General features: G+C 42.5%; 1 protein-coding gene across 1 annotated transcript; it reads left to right on the top strand.

Annotated features, from left to right (window-relative positions):
- Window positions 1–21: 21 nt before the first annotated feature.
- LOC122401382 (cGMP-gated cation channel alpha-1) lies at window positions 22–22,257 on the top strand. The gene is made up of 15 exons (XM_043403472.1): window positions 22–407; window positions 576–1,014; window positions 8,793–9,076; window positions 9,696–9,934; window positions 10,070–10,284; window positions 10,664–10,919; window positions 11,030–11,284; window positions 11,477–11,607; window positions 16,218–16,358; window positions 16,748–16,900; window positions 17,382–17,531; window positions 20,674–20,841; window positions 21,021–21,351; window positions 21,683–22,054; window positions 22,132–22,257. Exons 2-14 carry the CDS (start codon window positions 663–665, stop codon window positions 21,972–21,974), a joined length of 2,967 nt encoding a protein of 988 aa, XP_043259407.1. The 5' UTR covers window positions 22–407; window positions 576–662; the 3' UTR covers window positions 21,975–22,054; window positions 22,132–22,257.
- The last annotated feature ends 1,332 nt before the right edge of the window (window positions 22,258–23,589 follow it).

Genomic DNA, 23,589 nt, shown 5'->3' on the forward strand with positions numbered 1-23,589 from the left:
AAGGGATTAGTCAATGTCCGACAAAAGAAAGAAGAACGGAAAAGAACGCGTTCGTGCCGTGAATTTTGGTTGATTCCGCGTTCTTCGACGTGCCTGGGAAATGTCGCTCGTACGTCTTTCCCGCGTGGCCCGCGGCGAAAACCGTGTCCGTGTCTCGGCTTCGAGGCTCGTCCGTTAACGCGATGAAAATCCGTCTCGTTGATCGCGCGATATCGATCGTCGATTAACGGGTGACCGTCGAAGTCTGTTTCGATCATCGTCGATCGTTATCGAGACGAGCGAATAACATGGCCGCAATTTCGTGCTCGGGATACCGATAACCGATTACGCGATTTTCCATTTCCGCGCAGACTTGCCGCCGCTTCGTCTAGTCGCCGAATCGCTGCTACGACGGATATTACCGCGCGGTGAGTCCCAATTTCTTATTAACGTAGTCGACGATGCAAACGAGTAAAGCGAGCATTTGACAGTCATCGTCCAGGCTTCTACGATCTGTAACGATTCTGAAACGTACGAAGCCGATCAGAGCGGGTGTGGACCGCAGGGGGACCAAATCGTTGGTTTAAATATTGCAGGTGGATATCCTCGCTCGCGTTTACGAGCGACTTGGGGAAATACAGAGAGTAGAAAAGAAGACCGGAAGGCTGGATCACCTCCGTGGAATGTCTTCGAGCGCTAAGCGACTGGTGCAGTCGCTTAGGGGCCGCAGCGGGGGTAGTAGAGGCAACAGCGGTGCTCGTGGAGACACAGGGGGCGAAGGAAGCGGCGGGGGCGGGGGCGGCGGCGGCGGCGGTGCTAGCACCAGCGCGACCAGATTATGGCATTATGACAGCGGGCACGAGCTCGACGAGATCTCGGTGGTCGGTGCTACCACCAGGGGCAGCGAGGGTCTTCCTACGCCCACGACACCCTGTCACTGCGGTGGCCTCAAGTATGGCAGCGGTCAAACGCTCTACAGTATCGCCGGCCTCGTGCCACCCGCGCCTGCTACGTCCACTCACGGAGCCCATTCAGGTGAGCGACCCTTTCCTGGACACATCTTATCTCCGAGACGTTTCGAATCTCACCTATGGCCCTGGATCAAGGGACCGTAAGGGTCCTGATAAATCGTAACCCTTTGCACTCCTACGTCGAGTGTGATTCGACGTCAATTTTTATCTCAGGAGCTCCCTCGTCAAGTCCCACCCGACACTGTTGTTACAAAATGCAACAACAGTTTAAATAAAACAGATATTTTTAACAGGTAAATTTCAAATAAAACACTTAAAAGCTGCTGGTAACAAGATTGAAATATAATTCGGAGTGCAAAGGGTTAATACGAGAGCGTATTATGGTCGTATCGATGCTTCTTTCAGCGAGCATATTTGCGAAACATATGGCAAAAAGTTGTCGAGGTGATTCCTAATAATTTTCCTAATCGTTGTTGCATAGTGTCGTTCGATGAAATATTTTTGAAAAAAAACACGTTCGAGGCTAGAACACCCCCCTTACGGAAAGCAATTTATTCGAACCTAATATTCTGTAAAGACGTGGTACGTAAGATTGGAGGCGAAGACTATGAAATCTCATTGTTGGAATTTCTGCTAGCCGATCGTATCGATTCTTTCTTTGATCACGGCCTCGAATGCTCGTGCCGTTGGTCCTGTAGGAAGTCGATCCGCTTTCCATGACGAAAGCGGAGAAAGTAGAGCGTGATGATAACACAGAGTCCTTCGTCAAAGGTTTTGCGGTTATTACAAAAGAATCTTCACGGTCGCGTTCAGCTTCCAAAGGCGCCAAGAGTACCCAAGTATTGATCCCCTTCACTCCACATAACGCCTAACGCGATATCAATAGCAACACAGCGAGAAAGCTATTTTAGATCGGTCAGAGAGTGTGTAAGAGAGAGGGACGACGATAAAGTGGCTATTTATGTCGTGGAAAATCGAAAGCTGGACTTGAATCTCGCGCAACGATGAACAAATTATCACCTGGCCGGATAATTGTACGAAATACGCATACGCGTGTGGACGTCTGTAATCTTTTTACGTAAAAGGAATAATAAAAAATCGACGGTACAAACTTTTGTTATACTTGACACAGTAAGCGCGTGGTCGTTGAAGGGATACAAAGAAAACCAGGCGAAGGACTAAATAAATATCGAAGGAACGCGTTCAAATAAGGGAAGACGGAAGCAATTCGAAACGAAATATTTCATCAAAATAATTGCCGTTGATTCGTAAAATTACCGATTATAAACTGTAGAGAAAAATTGAAACGAACTATCGAGCGTAACGAGTTATCATGGACAACGAAAGAGAAATGACATGCGCAATGAGATAGTAAGTATTGATGCGCATGCGGCTTGTTTTACGGTGACGGTTCTCAAGGGGCAAAACAGTGGTAATCAATTACAAACCTAGTGGCACACGGTGGTGTGAAAAAGTTTACTCTTTTCCATATATTAATAAATAAAGAAATAAATAATATTGGTCCACATACGTTTAACCCCCCGGTTAAAAGTTGTTACTTAAATCGTAATGATTATTGAAGTAGTTACGCTATAAATGAGTAAATACGACGCCTACTGTATACGATTTGCAAACAATTTAGTTCGCTATTATAATTCTCAAATCGAAATATTAAAAGAAACAAGTCTGGATAGGATTTTGATGTAAGAATCGATGCATACTATCGATTCGCTCTCGATCTTTCGCATATCGTGCACACGTTGGTCGTGTCGGTGCGTGAAACAAAGGAAGAAAAGGTGAGAACGGATCCTAAATGGACCTTAATCCGGCTCGAACCGGAAGGGATCGATACGCGGTTGTCACGAGATCGCATTAACATCGACGATTTCTCGCGTGAAACGTAACGTTGCCATTAATGACAGTATTGGCGACTCGACGACAAGGTCATTAGCAGTACCAGGCTTAATTATACGATATCCAACGCGTGTTGTTAACTTGTTCGTTTTCCGTTGCGTTTCCAACGATTACTGTTTTTCCACGAATGAAAAAGGAAGCTACGATCGACCGAATCTCCTCGTTGATCGCCGGGCTGTGAAACTTTTGAAAAGGCCCCCGATACTCGAACGTCTGACACTGGATTTTTGTTAGGGGAAGAGAACTCGGATATCGGGTGGTCGCAGAAAATTCGAGTGCGTGGTTAAACCCCGGTGGAGTGCCGCAAGTTGCCACTTTGAGGTAGTTGATTGTCGCGAACGACCTTACCGGAGCGTCGCGATGCGTCGTAGGTAGCCACTAGGGATTGTTAGTAGGTCTCGTAACTTTTAATAAAGTGGTATACTTGGACCGACGCGAGTACAATACAACCTAGATAAATGCAACCTTTATGATTGCGCAAGATCCTCGTTCGTTGGACCGTGTTCCCCGTAAATGGAACGGGTGGCAGATCGGATTAGATATTTTCGAAACGGTCCAACCAATGCATTTTCTTCGATCTTATTACCATAAAAGCTAACAAGACCGCGAGAGAGAAGACCATCTCCGTTCTGTTCCACGTAGGTGTAAATAAACAGGGTTATAAACATTTATAAATAAAACATAGTTACGATCGATAAAACGATGGAACTGTGGTTTGCAATTTTTTCGAAGTTTGTTCGAAACAGTGAAACGACGATTTACCTTTGGTTAACGCGCCATAGCCATATTCCATCGACAGAGACCTTCCGCGACCGTCCACATCGAGATCATTTACCCGACTGCCTTACTTTCGTTCGCAAACGTAAAAGCTCGTCCAGTCGGTAGCGAACCGGACGGTTAGAGCTTGAAACTCGCTAAGTGGATATGTAAATTACGTCCTCTACAAGTACAAGGCCCGGTACACAGGAACGTTTGCAAGGGTTTTCGGTGAAATTTACCTTGGGCCGGCGAGCACGATGGTATTCCGATGACAGGTCTTGTCCTTTGGTTACGAGCCGTGTTTATTCGCCGCAAAAGCTTCAGTTAATAGCCTTCGTTTCGTGAGTTTCGTTCGGCTTGAGCTTTCGACGAGTTAAACGGATTGTTCTCTATTTGGATTAAACTCGATACGGGGCCAGGTTGATCGCCACAGGGTCGCTAGCATAACGTAAACGCTTTTGAGAAGACTCGAGGTAAAAATTTGAGAAATTCTACTCGATCGCCGCCTACCAGTAACCGTGCTGTTTCGATTTTTTTCTTTTACTTTGGAACATTTTTAATTTAAACTGTAAACGATACATTACCTACTATTCCGTTTCTCGCCCATACATTCAGCGTACCGCGAGAAATTAGTTTGATTAAAAAGGTAGCGCTGCTCAGGTAAGGCGCGCAACGCTGACAATGCGAACAATCGCACAGACTCCGTATCTGTTTACAGCGAGGAGCTGAAATTTCCTTCGAAACGGAGGAACTCGTACATAACGTCTGTTGTTAGAGCATTTCAAAGACTGGGTTTGTGATACGGATGCTTCGAACGCGCTACCAGCAACGAACATCTGCAGCGAATATTCATCCTTCGGTTGACTAATTAAGCAAGGGCTTAAAACCACAGAAATTGCCCCATTGTTAGAAAATTCCTATGTTTCTATCAAACGTGTACAACTCTGCTAGCTAATTAAGATGTCAGGGGTTGAAAACACCCAAAGGCCCAACGCTTGAACACCAGTGCACATAACGTTCATTGCTATCTCCAAGATTCGTTTCTTACATTTAAATACTTGTGTCTTCCTTGGCTGATTTCTCGAATAAATTTCAACTTACTCTCAAGCGAATATCAGTGATAATACATCGTGCTTTGTTGCAATGAAATTATTTTTATAGTTTTATTTGTAAAATTACGCGTATCACGATCGTACGTGATATCTGATCCAACGTGTAGTATATTTGGAGAAAGAAGCAAAAAGAAAAGTCTCATAAATTGGACCGTTACGACTTGATTACCGGCAGTATCATAAAATTCTAATACCGTTTGCACTGACCACGCCTGGAGGCGTAGATAACCCCCGGAAATTACACTCGTGGGTTCGTTTTCCGCAATACGTCCCGCAGGAATAATTCTCTTTCGCCTATTGCCTCTATCTGCACAATCTGCGCGAAACACGCAATACTCAAGAGTTTGGAACTTTTGCTTGCACATGAGAAATAAAGGACTCTCTCTCTCTCTCTCTCTCTCTCTCTTCGTGACTGCTAACGTTCTCTCTTTTTTCACCGACGTTCGGGGATCATGGAAAGGCGTCGTTGTTCGCCTCTGATCGCAATTAATTCAGCGTTTAATCAACGTTACGTCGTAAGCCCGACCGGTCAATGGATTCGGAAAAAATGGTCGTGTTATAGGCGCAAAGACAGATTGAAAGTTAACGAGCATTTAGCCGTCGATCGTTATTCATCGATCGTTTAGAAACTTTGAAAACAATCAGGCTTCCAATAGTTAACTAGTTAATTAGTCAGTTTAATCGTAGGAATACTCGGGGCCCCTTCCTGGAGTTACACAAGCAATCAGGCTTCGTCGATTAATCAAATAACCGATCAGCTTAGCGAGCAATTAAGTTTACTCGTACTGCGAATAAGAAGTTCTGTGTAACAGATCGTGACTGTAATAAACATACTTTTATGAATATAGAAAAAGCTTGTACAAGGTGTACCGAAAATAGTGGTCCAATTAAAGAGGGAGCGATTCGTACAAAATTCGATTTGAAAATTTGTTAGATACTTCTTCGCGCGTTGTGATCCAAGTTGTTCACAGGATTTAACAACAATACGTTCCACATTTCCAGCAAAACGATCGACTTTATCCGAAGAGTAGCCTACCTTACCAGCAATGTACATACGTTACTATACCGGGTGTCCTACCACAGACAAAATATACGAGTAGACCCTGCACCCTATGGACTTTCATGGCCCTCTCTGACTACCATACCGACCTCAAAATTCAGGAGGTGATTTTAACGCCCCCTCCTCATGGATGGCGGTCAATTGAGAAACTATTCATTGAATTGGTATCGATGGGCATCTCTGTACAGCTTCACACAAATTCATTAAAAATCAAAAACCAATTTTAAAAAAAAAATCGACAAGAGGTAGGCCTTACTTTTCGGCGAAAAAAAAAATTTCAAGTTGTTCTGAAAAAATTATTTTCGGTTTCGGGGGTCGATTACAATCATGTTTGGTGAAGAGACATACCATCGAAATCAAACGCGTTTTCGAGAAAAAAATTCACGAAGGTGGACAAATTTTTCAAAACGTTGAAATCGTTCTAAAAAAATTATTTTTGGTTGTCGGGGGTCAATTGCAATCATTTTTTATGGAGTAGACATACTCCCGAATTCCTACGCACTTTCGAGAAAAAAATTCCTAATCGAAAATTTCACATTCGAGAATTTCAATGTTTCAGAATGCAAACAACGCGTACTTTGGTGTAGAATATAATAAGGTCTACTCATATACCTCGTCTGCGACGTTATTGTACCTAACGAGTGCCCTTCATTAACCAGTATCGTATTTTACATTTTCGACATTGGAAAACAAGTTCTGAAAGTAATCGCTAGACGTATTATGTCAGTATTATTACTCAGCGTTCGGTTAGATCCATGTCTAACTAATGATTATCCGACACCGTCTACATATATCTTCATTAATCCACCACTGATTTTTTTACGTGGGAGCAAAAAAATGCCAACGGCGATATAGATTTCAAATTAATTGGCGTACGAAGAAATTGATAAATTATTTAAACGCTATCAAGAAGAAACTATCAACGAAATTGGAGCTGTCGATTTAATAAGCGACGACGTTGAAATTTTAGTGGAAAATTCGTCGAAAAAAATGTCGATGTTTCGACGGGCCAACGACGCACTCGCGAACATTTGATTTCAGTCGAAAAACTATAAACCGGTCGTTTGCCTCGCTTTTTCCTCTTTTCTCTTGCGCGTTGTTTCCGCGTTTACTAGGTTAACGTATCGTATGGACGATACACGTCGAATACCGGGACAGCAAACGAACCTGGACATCGATTCGAATAACTGAAGTTTCGCGAGCATTCCTCACCTTCGGCGAGAGCGTAATTGACGGGGCAACGAAAAAAATTTTCGGTAAAATGAAGAGAAACGACGCCAATTAGCTACACGTCGATAAATCAATATCGACTTGGACGGGTTTAGACGGAAAATTAATTTAAAGCTCCCGCGTCGTGTTGCTAGACAAGAAAACCGATCGCCTTACGCTCTATTTATTAACAGAATTCCTTACTAGTCCGGTACCAGCGACACCCTGTCGCGAAAGTGAATAAATATAAAATTGATTTACATAGATGGCACGAGGGAATCGAGAACGTAAGTTCTCTGTGTATAAAACGACGCTTCGAACGCAATTTGGATGAACGCTGTTCATGTAGGATACGCCGTTTGGGAAATACGATGGCAGGAAAAAAGTATGAATTCGATTTACAAAAAGAAAAAAAAAAGGAATACGAGGGACAAAGATTTAGTCGAAGAGTTTTCCTTCCGATCTCAGGGACATTAACACCCATCTCGCATACTTTGCCACCTTGTCTGTATAGATACAGACCCATTCGCTCGCATCACATTTTCGACGAGAATATCGAACAATGAACTGGTATCTGGAGTAGTCCCTTCTCTTGTTGGCTTTCATTCTTTTGAAAAAGTCTGATGAACAATTAGGTCGTTTCCAAGACAATGAAACCACTCCGTGTCACTTAGACGGCCGTACTCTTTTCGTTTCGTACGACGCGACGCGGAGGTTTCTGCAGTGCTTTTGCAACGGAAACGAGATAATATCTATAACGATAGAAAAAGAAAGAGACCTGGAATTTATAAGGTTACTTTCGTTACTTTAATTTCAATCTTTTCTACGGGGACAAAGCAGTCATTAATTTTAAATAACGACGAGAACGTTTCAGACTCGTCGATCGATAGCCTCGATATTAATTAAATTTATTTAGCAGACAATGATTTCGCGATTCATGTACAACGTTACGTATGTTACAAGATCGACGTGCGCCGTGTTTTAACGAATTAATACTTTTCACTTTATCGCGATGTAATTTTCAATTCCGCGCGTAACAAGCAGAGTATGTATCTATTGTTAGAACTGATTTCTTGTTCGTCGAAGATACGACGATAAACACGGACTGGATCGTAGATTCTTCGATAAAATTTTTATCGGGAATCCGGATAACATCCGCGAAAGGGGGTTAATATTTTTCTTGGGACAGAGGTGTTTGAACCCGAAATTACGATGGCAGTCGTAAAAGAAACTTGGCTTCGGACGTCGCCCGTAGGAAATGGTAGAACGGCTCATTTGCGATAATAAATGAAACCCGTAAATTAAACGTTACGAGCAATATGCTGAAATCTAGTTTTACTTCTGAAAGGCGTAAAAAGGAGACGCATCGGGGGAAGCGCGGCACTAAAACTCTCATAGATGCTTCTGTAACATGTACTTTAACCGTCGATCGTTTTACATTTTCAGAAAAGTAATCATAACTTTCAGTGTGCTGTTTCGAAGGTTGTTCCTACCAATGTTCTATCTTCTGAGCGTAGAAATTAGTTGAGAACGTGCTAGAGAATATTTAGCATCGAATACCTGTTATTGGGTACAGAGAATTCGTGTTTCTCGAGAATGAAAAATAGAGCGATCCCGCTTCCGGATTCGTGTTTGGTACAAGGGTTTCTACCAGGAGCACCTAGCGGATATTGCGGAACAAAATTCGCGTCGGAGAGTGTAACGGATGATCGATTGGTTCGCGTTGCCAGTTGCCAGCCCTTTGGTGCTCGTTGAAAATCTAAAAAATAGATCCGTTGGACGTTACAGGTGTTATCACGTCGAGCAGCGGCGGCGGTGGTGCAAGAGATCGCTTCAGCGGTGGTTCCACTTCCGCTCTGAGTTGCGGGGGCGAGAAGCACCGCGAGGACAAGCATGGAAGGACCGGGGACGGGAAATCATGCGTTAGAAGGGAAAGGGAGGAGGACACGAAAAGCGCGGACAACGTGTCCAGGAGTGCTTTGCAATCCAGACAAAGTCTCTTGGAATTAGTCAGCGGTAAATACATGAATCGTCACACGCCCACGCATCATTATTATCATCAGCAACAGCAGGTCAGTTTTATGACCGCTTTGGTCGTTCTCGGTGCTTACTTTGTTGGTTACGCGTCGGTCAGAGTTTGGGTAAAGAAATATCCATTCGCGAGCAACGAGCAAATACTTAACGTTCTTGCAGAAATTAGTTTTTAGACGAAAGTAACGAAACCGAGTTCTATGCGTTGCCAATCGTTACATTTTCAAATCTAAATAAAGCTACATTTTAATACTATCCATCATTTTTACCGAATCCTCCCATTCTTGTCAACGTTTACGTTTTTAAAATTCAAACAATTCCATTAATTTTAAAGAGAAGTTATTTGTTTCGTTATATCCTACGCAAAAAAAAGAAGAGTATTAAAATTTGTTGACCGGCGTTATTATCAGAGGCGCGTTCGCCGGGCAGCCCGCTCTTTTCGATCACGTCCATCCTCACTCTTTTGATTGCATTTACGACGACAAACAGGAAAACCTAGCGCCAAACTGTCGCGAATCGAGGAAAAGCTAATCCTGCCGGCAAAACGAATCAGAAACGTATCCGACGGACTCGCCATAAATTCCGATTGCGTTCGGATAGACGCGACGAGGGTGCACGACGAACTGTCAAAAACTCGTAAATTGAAACTGTTCGGTGCAGGTGTACTCTGTGCCGCAGCGATACTTCAGCTCGTCCCGCGATTCGCTTCAGGGAGCTTATGTGAATCGAGGGGCGAGCGAGCTCGACCTGAGCCGCAAGCCAAAAAGAAAGGACCAGCTCAGAGGTAGATTCAAGCTGCCCTATGCGGTCACCCTGACGCCGTCGCGCGACCAATCCCATCTTCATACGCCGGCGTCCGTGAATCATCTGAGTAATAGCAGCTGCAACGGCACCGAGACGTAAGTGTAACGCTCTGAACAATCACGTACGTACGTACAAACTTTCTCTGCCCTTCTATCGTCAACGTTACGTTCCAACATTCCGTTCAAGGAAAAATTCCTTCTACGATTTACTGTATCATTGCTTTCCTGTAGTAGGTACACCGTGCAGCAGCAACAACAACAACGTGGTAGCAGGGGTTACCCCGGCCAACCGGGTACAAAGGGTTTTCGAACGGGCGCCCCTAACTGGTCCTTCATCTTCGATCCCGCGGGACGTCTCTGTTACTATTGGTCGATGGTGGTGTCCCTAGCCTTTCTGTACAACTTTTGGGTCATCATCTACAGGTTCGCCTTCCAAGAAATAAACGGTTAGTCTTTTCTTTTATTTTTTTATACAATTTGGTATATTGTCTCGAATCAAGCACAACGGGGACACGAAATACCAATCGTGGCCTTTCCGCTACAGGAATTGGCAGAATCGAAAGCCAAATATACTACAATTCGGTATAGCTAAGAATATACAATAATGAATTGGGCGTGTGCAAAAGTTTCGATGGTTTCTCTTTATTAAAATTCGTTGAATATTAATATTCACGATAAACGACGATAAGCTATACCCTTAAATCTGATAAGTAACGTATAGATTCGTTTAATTGGCTGGCGAGCATAGGACGGTGTTAAGAAATAGCGAGAATAACTAAAAGTGCACGCGTAGTTTTAAGAAGAAACTGCTTTTACGTTTTACAGGGGAAACACGCTGGGTGTGGTTCTGCTTGGATTACTTCTCCGATTTTTTATACGTGCTGGACATAGTATTTCATATAAGAACGGGTTACCTGGAGGACGGCGTGTTGCAAACCGACGCAACGAAACTGCGGAACCATTACACGAACAGCACCACATTTTACATGGACATCCTGTGCCTGCTGCCCCTCGACTTTTTATACTTATCTATAGGATTCAATAGTATACTGCGAAGTTTTAGACTTGTAAAAATATATCGGTGAGTTGTGCGTTTACACGTTTGTTGCAACGTCGTTTCAGAATTTTCTAAATCTCCTTCGCGAATATTTCTATAAGAATTTTTCAAGTTCTACGTCCATTGTCACGCAGGTTCTGGGCGTTCATGGACAGAACCGAACGACACACGAATTATCCGAATTTATTCCGCTCCACCTCCTTGATACATTATTTACTGGTGATCTTTCACTGGAACGGGTGCCTCTATCACATTATTTATAAGAACAACGGCTTCGGCAGTAAAAACTGGGTGTTCAGTGACTCCGAGACCGCGGATGTTGTAAAACAGTATTTGCAGAGCTACTACTGGTGCACGCTGGCCCTCACGACCATCGGTGATCTACCCAGGTAAATTTCTTTACTAATACTTTATGGGACTACGTAGAAAGACGATTAAGAAATACCATTGTAACTCGGAAAGGAACGTTAAAATGAAATATGACTGTCGACGGATGCAAATGTAATTTTGAAATCAGCCCTTTAGATGGCTCGGGGCTGTTACGAAGATTAAATTTCTAAACGGTACGTGTTATTTTCTAGACCAAGAAGCAAAGGCGAGTATTTGTTCGTAATAGCTCAGCTGCTGTTCGGTCTACTGTTGTTCGCCACCGTACTCGGACACGTGGCCAACATCGTTACTTCCGTCAGCGCAGCCAGAAAAGAGTTTCAGGGTAAGTGAAAATCAAATTAAACTATTCGATTTGTACTCGGGTCAGCGCGAAGCTAAACGATGCAATTTCCATCGATCAGGTTGGACAATCGACGTTCACGGTTCCAATTCTTAACAATGTTTTTATGTTTACGTTTTTATTCAAAAGAAATGGCGTTTATGCGATCGTGAAATTGTCTTTATCGTAGCGTAAGAAAGAGAATTTCTTCGTTCGCGGAGCAAAGTCGTTATTAGCGCGAGAGGAAAATTCGTATTCGTAAAACGGCATCGTTAATGTTGGAATATTTCGTTTGCGTTAGCGATCCCTCTGAGGACGAATGTTACGAATGTTATTCCGGACTCGGTGGTAAACGCTGAATGTATTTACGAGTCCTCCAGTCTGCGAACAGGTTAATATTGTAAACGTAATCCCGCAGAATCTAAAGAAACGCGAAACGGTTGTAGCGAGTTCGTAATGGAAGGCATCTCGTTCTTACAATTCCCCACGGGGAATTGGATTACATCGCAGCGACATGACGCTTGATGGGATATAAAATTTCATTTTATACCAACGTGTCCAAATCCGTTTTTAACGCTCGACGTTCGCGATCTTATTTTCGTTAATTCCATTCTGCCGTCATAACGATTATTATCGTTATTTTCAAATACGTTGCATCTAAATAGATTACCGTTCGAACCGAGCGTGCGTCAGCGACAGAATTCGCCTCTCCCGAGCACGATAATTTTCGGATTCGATTTAAGAACGATTTAAATCGTAAGAATATTCGCATTTCGAAACTAAACGACCCGGAGCACAGTCGGCGCCGGTCGTTACCGGCTAAAACGCCGATACTACTCGTTACAAGTTAATAGTAATTTGCAGCCAGGACGCAATTTGCATTTGCAAATGGCGCCACAATTGCAACTTCGTTTAATAGTTGTAATACGAAGCTTACGGTATAGAAGTCAAAATCTAAAGTTATAATTAGCCTGACGAATCAACGCGTTGCATACAGAGGGAAACATTGTGTCGGCACTTTCGTGAAATTTCCACTTCGAAACCACCGTGTATAATTTTACCGGGAAAATTGTGTGCGAAACAAACTGTTACCTCGAATATTAGTTGCAATCGCGCATTAATAACGTTTTGGAAAGATAGTAAATTCGTATTACCATCGTTATTTTTGGAATTTCCATTAAACATTAGCACGCCGTACGAACACGAGTGAAAGTAACTGTAAGTAGGTCCAACAAACAACACGTACACGGACTATGTTGCACCGGTCACGAGTAAAAAGTGAAGTTGCAGCTTTTTTTATTATTTTATAATACCGCAGCACACCACAGATTGCTACGTCCCTACACTAGCAGTCGCTGGTCCGCTAGAAAATCGTTAGGACACACTGGGCAAACGGCCAGAACGCAGTGCCCGCATAGTTTTTTTTTTTTTTTTTTTTTTGTTTTTTCTTGCCTTCCAAGAATGCACGTAGGCAGTTTCGGTACAGTAGCCACGTGCGAATCAACTTAATATTCGAACGCTATAAAATGTTCACTTTGTCGCCCGAATATTAATTTCATTCGCCGTATATTCCTGGGGAGGTGTCGAACAATGTGTACGTAGCTTTACGTTCGACGTTTAACAAAACATGGACGCGTTGCCCAACGCGACGATAATAACGAAACGTCAAATTAAAACAAATCTTTAGTCGTCGATACGATCGCACACCTTTTGGCCTCAAAATTCGCGGTATACGACCGTCAAAAAAATTTGTTTTGGCCTTCCAAATCTCGAAGAATCGACAAATTTTCAAAGCGAACGTACGAATTCGTGAGTGCAATTTCAGAGAAAATCGGACGCTTCCGTTAAGTGTGACGATATTAAATTTGACTCGAAACCGATTCTTAAATGCTTTTATCTAATAGGTTATCGGATAATGCCCATCATCGGATGTACCAAAGAGTACAATTGCAGGAGACTCGCGTTCTTGAAAGCGAAGATGATCGAAGAAGAACAAGCCAAAGGTTCGCTTTATCGTATAAACGAATTTCTGTGTAATTAAAATTAATCGACGAACGACGGCGATTGATTAATTCCGAAGGGAGAATTGCCTGTGCAAAGAATTCAGAAAGGTTCGAGAATTTATAGTCGTACTCGGACGAAATTTGTATCCCCGATATTTAATAAAACGTAGCAAGGGATTATCCGATCGATTAAACTTCAAATTTCAAATTTTACATGGCAAATTAACCCCTTTGCGGATCGTAATCGTCTATTTGCAAATTAATTAATTTCAAAAGTGAAGTAATACAATATCGTTTTATCACTTTTTGTGATTTTATTCGTGATCGTGCGGTCATGGGAACTAACTTGGATTCTATGCATATGGAAAAGGGTTGAATATGATCTGCTGAAGGGTTGATTTGAAGTGGAGAACTATTGGTAGAAAGGGACGAGAGAAATTATGTAATCGGTTTAATTCGAACCTAGAGAAGAATGAAAGTGCATCGGAGGGCAGTAGTTTGCAAGATTCCGAGAAAGTAGCCGAGGATTTATCCGATAACGAAGTCTCCAGTGAAATTGGTCTTAAGCCATCGACTGAGGCGAACGAAGTACAGCCGGAAGATAAGCAAGAGGAACTCTCCCAAAACGAGATCGATGCTACGGTCGAAGAAACGATCGACGAATCTCGGAAACCAACGATCGATGATAACGCAAGTTCGCACGATACCTAACGAGGTTCAGATTCATATGTGATAACGCTTAAAGGTAACTAGAAAGATCAATACATACGTTAAAATGTATTCGTTTATTTCAAAAACATTCACGAAGCTTGTTAGCAGAGTGAAACGAAATCAACGAGAAATAGAAGACTGCTCAAAGAAGAAGAGACAAGGTACGATCCCTGGGTAAATTTACCGATTACTTTACCAAGTAAGAACGTGCCAATTGACACGTTTCTGGCTCGACGACGATCTAATCTATCTAAACCTTCTAAAATATTAAAACTTTTTCGAGTAGAGTTCGAAGGGCTATTCGAAGCGACCGTTGTACCCGTTTCAGGACATGGCTGACGAAAACGACGAAAACGACGAAAAGGATGAACCAATAGGTACAGAAAGAAAATAACAAAACAAGTATGAAGTATCGTTTATACGTCACGGATAATATTTTATGAGAATAGAAGGAGCGTACGTACTATTTATGTATAAGGCTTAATCATTGATAGAATCCACCGAAACAAAAGTCGAGAGCGAGACAAGCCAAATGCAAGCCATTGCAAGCTCAACGACGAAGAACGAATCCGTGGGAGCAATGTCCGACGCAGAATGTGATCAGTGGTCCGAAACGGCGAAAGAAAGTGAGATAATTTTCATTTACGTCGATGACACGCGTCGCGTACGATCGAATAAAAACCGAAGCGAACGCGTCGTTTCGATAATCCAAATGCAGAGCCTTTCGCTTTTGTCGTCGCAGGATTCGAGACTGCTGTCTTCACTTTGGCCACGTTCGCAGCGGCTTTCGTCGTCTATGTTTGCATCGTGTACAGCTTGAGCAGCCCGCCGACCATTTTGCATCGTGTCTAGAAAAAGTGCCTCGATCGAACAACGCTCAGATCATCGGAAAATTATCCTTCGAACAGACACAAAATATGAATTTTATAAACGTGAATGGAATATGTCTATATGTGGAAGAACATTCGAAGAAATTCCACATGAAAACAGAGAATTCGACCTTCCAAATATTGACAATGAAAAATGTCCTAAACACTTTGATACTAACAACTACACAGAATACAGCACGTATGTTACCCGCTCGACGGAAAGGTCTGATAGCGACTGACTCTGGGCCTGGCTGGACTCTGATGCTCAATCCCTGCTCCCCACCACTCTAGACTCTCTCATCACTCTTTCATTGCTCTCTATTACTCGCTACAATATACAAGGTATTTTAGGTATTTAAAATCATTTTACAAGTCAGTTAATCTGTTTCTCCGTTGTTTCTTTTTCATTTTTTTAATTTAAACGACGACTGTAATCGTGTTATTATACACGTGTACCGTCTACGTAAAAGGGTTAAAAGAATATCTACGTACCAGTCGATTGAACGGTGAAAAAAATTAACAGCATGTCGAGATACGTAAATTGTACCGCTCGAAGGCCAAAAACCACTCAGATTACGTTAACGTAGGGTGTCGAACCGGTTTGAGAAGTTAATTCTAGCATGACCACTTAATGTTGATGCTTTAATACCTCATTATGTATGCGTGGATTCGCGTACGTTGGAGTCTGCCAGGATTAGGCACTACATATTCGGGCAAACGGCGCCAAATTGTTCCAATCTGGTTTAACATTGAGCCCTTAATCTGTACGTTATGCCTCTTATCGGTGCGGCTACCTAAACGGAATCAGCTGTGTCAGATACAAAATTTGATAGAGACTATTCATTACACAGGGTAATCTTTGTAAAATTTTTCTGTATCACAAAAAAGAAGTATGTACTATGTAAAGGGTTAAAAGAATATTACGATAATATGGTAGGACAACTCCGGAAACTTTCTGTTTTAGAGGTTTTCCATGGTCTTAACAATTTCAACGTGCATCTAATTTTTGGTAACTGTTTCTTTATTCCAGCAAAATTAGACGGCGTGAAAACTTACATGAGAATGAGAAGAGTACCGAAACATCTTCAAGTGAAAGTGATCAAATGGTTCGACTACCTCTGGTTAACGCAAAAATGTTCCGACGAGGAGAAGGCTGTCAGCTGTCTTCCCGGTGAGAGTTTCCGAAGAAAAAGCTGTCTTTCGCGATTTTTTATTAATCCCAGCTTTGAAGTAGTACGGTGGATGCGGTCAACATTTAACCCCTTCAGTAACAGAGATTATAAGAATCGTGACCAACTCTTGTGGCGTACGCATAGAAACTAAAACTCAGTCACGATCGTGATTTGTTGTCAGTGAGATTAGCTCGTGATATTTATATTTGGGCCAAAATCTTCATCATGAGTCAGACTCGTTAAAGTAGGGGAAAGGGTTGATGTAGCTGCATGTTCTCCGAACGATTTACGTAGATTTAGTACACGAAAATAGACAAAATCCTCGGAAATTATACATCAAAGCAAAGAGCTTTCGCTCCTAATTATTCGTTCCATTATAACGTTGCAGACAAACTAAAAGCTGAGATCGCGATAAACGTGCACTTGGATACGCTGAGGAGGGTGGAGATTTTTCAGAACACGGAGGCTGGTTTCCTGTGCGAGCTCGTCCTAAGACTGCGGCCCGTTCTCTTCTCACCTGGCGATTACATTTGTCGCAAAGGTGAGACGTACTACCAGGCGTTTCTTCACCCGTGTCGGGCTGACATTTTTGCCAAATAAGATGCGACTCGGTGATTTTGGAACGTACCACATACTGGAAGTACGCCAAAAACACGCAACGACCGGGCAAAGGATTGGAAAGCGAAGTGCCTTTCCTTTCCACTTGGTTTCGCATTGCCAATGGCGCATCCAGATGACCCATTTACGGGTCAATTTTACGAAAAACGAAGGCGACCAATTTTTTTCAATCTAATGACATACGATATTCTTCGAGGTTATATGTATAGAATCGGAAACGAAAAAAATTTTCTAAACGAAATTGGAGGAGCATAAAAATTTGGTAAATGGTAACTAATGGTAGCCGTCGTATTTAAACGTACATAGCGAAATGTGGTACCGTTTGCATTGTTTCTGAAATTTCGAATTCCCGAGGATACGAACGAGCTTTGAGAAATGATTTTGCTTCTGGAATTTGTTCGCAGGTGAGGTAGGAAAGGAGATGTACATAGTGAACAGGGGCCGACTGCAGGTTGTGGCCGACAATGGGAAGACGGTCCTCGCTACCCTTAAGGCGGGTTCCTACTTCGGGGAGATCAGCATACTCAATATGGGGACTGCAGGTAAAGAGTGCGGTAAATATTCCAAGCGGACCAGGGGCCCGTGAGCTGTCCCCCTCGTATTTCACGATCACGTTTTCACGTTTCACGTTCTTACCACTCTGTGAGAGGGCAAGCCGTCGAGCCGGTATGAGCCGATCTAAGACCGATTCTTTCTAGTAACTTTTGTTTTACTCTTGTACTCTTTCCGTCACCGACATTCCTATTGTCGATTTTCCACCTGCTGTTTCCGCGATTGACGTTCGCGCAACGAATCGGCCCTGTTTCCTTCTCTAAAAACATACCACGACGCGATAAACGCCTAGAGAAATATCGTTGCGAGATCGTCGATGCGTTTCAAATAAAGCCCGTGACACGTATTGCCCTTTAGCCTTCGCCCTTCTATCTTTCTCGATTGTTGTCCACCAGCTGATAAACCGACACGGCCTAAAGACAAATAACAGACGCGGTGCGAAACAATTATAATTATTTCTGCCCGCGTCGATCCTGAACGACCGAGAAGCTCGATACGGTCGTGTCGGTTCATCGATTAAAGAGAAAAGAAAAGACACTTTTTAGTCATTCGTCGTAATTTTTATCATGCTTTCGTAGCTACATTAGAAAACTTAGTTTAGACTTTTACCATGTAAAAGTAGAGCGTGCTCTTGAAGCATTCCTTTTAATTTACTTTTCATTTCATTTGGCAATCGACGCTTTTATATTTTACTACTGTTGCTCAAAGCACTGTGTTCCTCTATCTATATATTTTCTTTTTCCACAACTTTTCATTGCCATTCCTTAACGTAGCCTGTGAATAATGATTGTGTAATATACTGCTGTAATGCATACACACTTGACGGATGTGATCAACCTGCATTCGAATTTGATATTATTTTTATACGTCTATACATTGACCACCGTAGTTAGTTCCCTGTATACTAGACGATCTTTGTCATATAACAGATATCTTTCCAACGTATTTATCCGCGAAGGGTAGTCAAAATGTACTTCGATTTAAAGTTTCAAATCATTGTGGAATATAATTCCATAAATTCCGCGCGTTTAAACTAAAAATTAATATTTACGATTTTCACTTCACGACATATGTATACATATGTATACATACAGGGTATTCGGCTACCTATAGTAAAAATTTTAATGAGCGATAGTAGAGGCCAAAATAAGACGAAAATCAAGAATACTAATTTATTGATCGAGGCTTCGTTAAAAAGTTATTAACGTTTAAAGTTGCGCCCGTACTGAATTTTTTTCTCGAACCTGGGTAGGATTTCGGGAGTACGTCTATTAACCAAAAATTATTATAATTGACCTCTGTAACCAAAAATAATTTTTTCAGAACGATTTGAAATTTTTTAATTTCGTCCAAAATTTCAGTACATACTCGAATTTTTTTCTCGAAAATCCGCAGGATTTCGAGGGTATGTATATTCACCAAAAATAATTGTAATTGACCCCCGCAACCGAAAATAATTTTTCCAGAACGATTTGACATTTTTAAATTTTGATGAAAAATTCGTCCACGTTCCTGAATTTTTGATGGCCCAATTTTTTATTTTGCCCTCTAGAATCTCCCATTAAAATTTTTCCCAGGAGTGGCTGAACACCCTGTATACGAAAAGTTCTTCTAAAAACTTATACAATTAATTAAATGCCATCTAATTTTCTATCAAATGACTGCCTTTCTTGAGAACAGCTTGATACCACACCCCTTGTCATTGAATTTTAATGTCATGGGAATGACCATGGAATATGGACACGGCATTTGCAACCTACATACCATTAAATGCTTCGAACCTATTCGCAATTAAGTTTTGAATTTTCTATCGATTACCTACAATTTTCGACGAACGTACGAGCAAATTTTTAAACGACTAATCTTTAAATTAAAAAAAAAAATAATGCAAAACCAAAATCACAATCCGTCGCCGAATATTATTCGTACCGTATTAATATCGTCGAGTATTTTCAACGAACCGAAAATATTTCCATCCATTGGCACGGTAAAAAACAAGGTACACGAATATTAAATTAATTTAAATCAAATTAAATTATAATCAATAAATAATTGGCGTTTCATCTTGCAATAATATACATTCGCATCGCAGTAATCAATATTCCATTTTGTAAGGGGATGGCCGGGATTCGTGGTAAAGTGCAGAAGACCGAAAATTATATGACTTTATTCGTGTTTCCTCGACAACGACCTGGACGAGACTGCTCCTCGATCGTTCGAGCATTTCTAAAAAGAACTGCCAAAAGAACGGCCAACGTCTTACAATTTAAATGCACAAAACGTTGTAATGCTTAATATATTGGTGAAAAAAATGTTACGTTCGCTGCTCGTATAGTATTATAGAATGCTGTTTCATATATTACGACACAACCGACATTTATCGTTGCGCCGTTATTGGTATTTGTGTATGTGTATACATATAATGTCGTTCGAGGGAAACCTACTTTTTCCAAATAAAAAGCGTACACGATCCCCTTGATAATGCGTCGTAAAACTATAACGATGCAAACACTCCGAAAGATCTTAATTTTGCAACTATCCTTTACAACTTTGATACTCCTATAAAATTTTTGCTGCGATATAACTAATTCCTACTTAATGCACCAAAGTGAACAAAATGTAATAAAAATTTGTCAAGCATGAGTTTTGCGGCGAATGAGCCAAAATTATATTCTAACACGTTTGCTGCCACGCCTAGCGCATGCTAGCCGACAAAAAACGAAACTTTGGTCAAAATATCTTGCCTGCTACGTGCAAACATCGTCCGGAAAGGGTTAAACGATCAGGGCAGTGGTAATCATAGATGGTGAAGATATCTTGGTTGTTGCAAGAGATTTTAGACCTATTTTTTTATTCTAAGAGTATTTAAATTTGTTGTTAAACCTTACCAACACTGTTTAAACTTCTCGTCGCAAATACAGTAAGCAAACTCAGAAACTCGAAAGCGTGACAGAACGCGCGCGGCAGCGAACGTGTTAAATATAGAATCGAGGATGGGTTGCAAGATACAACAAGATTTAAGGTAGGCCCGCGCGACAGATACGAGTCTGTGAGATCGAGGAACGATCGATGGATCGATTCCGAGCGAATAGAAAAGAAAGCTTGATGCACCCTAATAACCAATAAATGGCTACATCGACGCAGGTAACCGACGAACAGCCAGCGTGCGCTCGGTGGGCTACTCGGACCTCTTTGTACTCAGCAAGAAGGATATGTGGGACGTCCTGAAGGAATACCCTGCAGCCAGAATCCGCCTCGAAGCCATTGCAGTGAAAAGACTCGAGAAATATAAACGGGCACCGCTTGAAAAAGGTAGCGAGCATTTATGTTATACTTTTTATGCGCCAATTATTTCAAAATAGTCAAAGTCCCGACTCGAACCCTGTCGAACATTCATGGTACCAAGTAGAAAGACATTTAGAATTAGTGATTCGAATGGTTTCGTGTATCGAGTGTACGTAGGTATAGACGTAGATGAAATGAATTTTTAGCTGCGATGGGAAGATGCCAGAGCACACCAGGACTCGTGGAGTCGCGAGGACGTATATCGCTGGAGGACATGTGGGTATCGCCCGTGGACGCAAAGTCTGCTCATACGTATTCAGCAGGGCACTCGTTGTTCTCTGCTAGTCCAAGTCCGGTGATACCACGCGGTTTGACTAGCACGGGTAACAACATCAGCTCGAACAACGTTGCAAGAAGCATGGACAGCCCGATGAGTGCCACCAGCAGCGGCCACAGTAGCGAGGATCAGACCGCCAGGGCACCGCAATCTGCTGCCACACAAATCTCCACTGGCAGGCAATCTACCCACTCTGGCAAGTATCTCGTAATTTGGAAGACCAAGAATTCGGCAAGGGCCAACCACGCCATGTTTCCCTATGGAACTTTTCAAGTTGGATGACCAACACGACCAGACTTCTAATCCTTACTCATCCTGAACCTCGTACCCTTCCTGAGTGACACTATCCCTTGACCATCGTCCCTGCCTCTACCCATCTCTACCAATAACATATAAACGCCTGCAATACCGAAAAACAGGCAGAAAGAGTCTCGTCTTCAGTCGACGTAAAACATCCAAAGTCTATCCTTGATCTTGTTTCTACTACTGATTTTGGGTCGACCAGGATACGTTCTCCGGGTGCCCCATAAGCGAACCAAAACCGTTCTTTCCAGGCATGACCTGTAACAGCATCACGCAATTGGTCAGCGAAGGTACTACGCCGCTATTGGATACCCACGAAGCGTTGCTGGCCGAGATCAAACGGCTTCGAGAGCGGCTGGTTTGCCTGGAGACCGAGAACGCGACGATGAGCGTGAAACTGAATCAACAGCAATGGGAAGTGGAGCACCGATTGGCCGAAATCGAGATGCAGATCTGCGGGGCCAGCTCGACGTCGAGCGTGGAAGACAACAACGAGAGAAATCGAGAAAGTATCATTTAACAAGAAACAAGGCCGCGAGAGCGCGGCAAAACCAAGACGGGCCGAATGCGACACTATCTGACGGATGTCACCGACGACAGGTAGATGAATCGATCGAATCGAATACACTCGTGGACATTGCGTGTACGATATTGTATTTCGTCGAATCTTATTGCAGGTACGTTGGAAACGATCAAGACGATCCGGACGGGGCCAGAGTGTCCGGCAGATCCAGCGACACGAAATCGATCGGTAGCCTCAGTCAACATTTCTTCGAAAGCGACGAGGACGAACAATATTACGGAACTTGTAACGGTTACGCCTCGCAGCCCGGCAGCAAGTCGAACTTGCTGCTGTGCAGCGAGTGCGATCAAAAGTCTCAGACCTGTACGTACAAACCGCAGGCGCCTGGCTCCGACTGCAGCAGATACGTCGAGGAACGTTTCGACGATCGACTTCAGGATCCAGGTATCGCTCGTACATACAAAAGCCCGATTCACGTCTCTTCGCCGCGATCGTTGCATTACGACGTGGATCACAGCGGTCAAAGTTGTTCGCCCAGGTCGCCGTACCACGATCAAGATTATCCGGGTAGAAGGAGCTGGCCGAAGAAGCAGAAACAAGAACACGACCAAGAGCACTACGTGGACAAGGATTTGGAACAGAACAACGACAGCCCGGTCTGCGAGCTCTGCCATGGAAACGGCCACGTCGTTCAATGCGAGCATTGCGACTTCTCCAGCGAAGGGGATTTGATATGCTTCCGATGCCAGAGCGACGAAAGCTCGTCGAACGGTCAGAGCTGTCCCCGTTGCGAGACCAACGAGAGAGCAATACCGAGCAGGCTGACGGTAAGATCGCAAAGGGGGGCAAGTTCTGGCGACGAGGGAAAGTATCCGGTGGATGCTGTGGTCAAGATTCAAGTTAACGATCATATGATCGACGTGGACTCTGATGAGACGGCTGAAAGCGACTTGTCGAGCAGCCACCATCATCAGAGGAGTACGCTGGATCGACTAGACACTATTGTCGAGGCAAAGGGAGACACTGCCAGTGAGAATGACGAAGAAAATGAGGGTACAAAGATAAATGGAACTAACAGCGCAAGATATCTCAATTACATGATCGTATTGTTTCTGTAAATAAACATGGTAAAAAAAAAATAGCTGCGGTTAAGCTACGGATTGTTACGCTGGCACATGGAGAGTATTTGTCTTGTTGAAAATTTCCGGTCGGCGGTACCGATAAAATGTAAACAAAAGTTTTAACGTTGTTATACAAGTTTTAAAAGTCTCGAATGATTTTATAATACGTACCTGTATATTTCTAGTCTACCGTTATAATATTGTTATACATAATATCATAACTATTTGTACTAGAAGTATTAATAACATACTATTAGAAACATTTTATATTCTATAAATAACTTTAAAAAAGTTTTTGTATCGTTGTACTTTATTATTGGATTTGACTAAAACGGTACGATAGACGGAATATAAATATAAATGTATCCTTTGCCGAATAATACTCGACTTTACAATTAGATAAGTACGTATAGTAGGACTAACGAATTCAACCGAGCGTAAAATTCGTATTTGCAGCCGCGTCGTTCGACAAATTACTATAACGCGTAATT

Source organism: Colletes gigas, unplaced genomic scaffold, assembly GCF_013123115.1.
Source record: "Colletes gigas isolate AHSC1104 unplaced genomic scaffold, ASM1312311v1 Colletes_gigas_Sc00002, whole genome shotgun sequence".
Classification (NCBI taxonomy): domain Eukaryota; kingdom Metazoa; phylum Arthropoda; class Insecta; order Hymenoptera; family Colletidae; genus Colletes; species Colletes gigas.

Coding starts and splice junctions, on each gene's coding strand:
- LOC122401382 (XM_043403472.1), top strand. CDS start 663: ATGTCTTCGAGCGCTAAGCGACTGGTGCAGTCGCTTAGGGGCCGCAGC. Junction 10,920..11,029: donor AGACTTGTAAAAATATATCG/GTGAGTTGTGCG, acceptor ATTGTCACGCAG/GTTCTGGGCGTTCATGGACA. Junction 16,359..16,747: donor GGCTGTCAGCTGTCTTCCCG/GTGAGAGTTTCC, acceptor ATAACGTTGCAG/ACAAACTAAAAGCTGAGATC.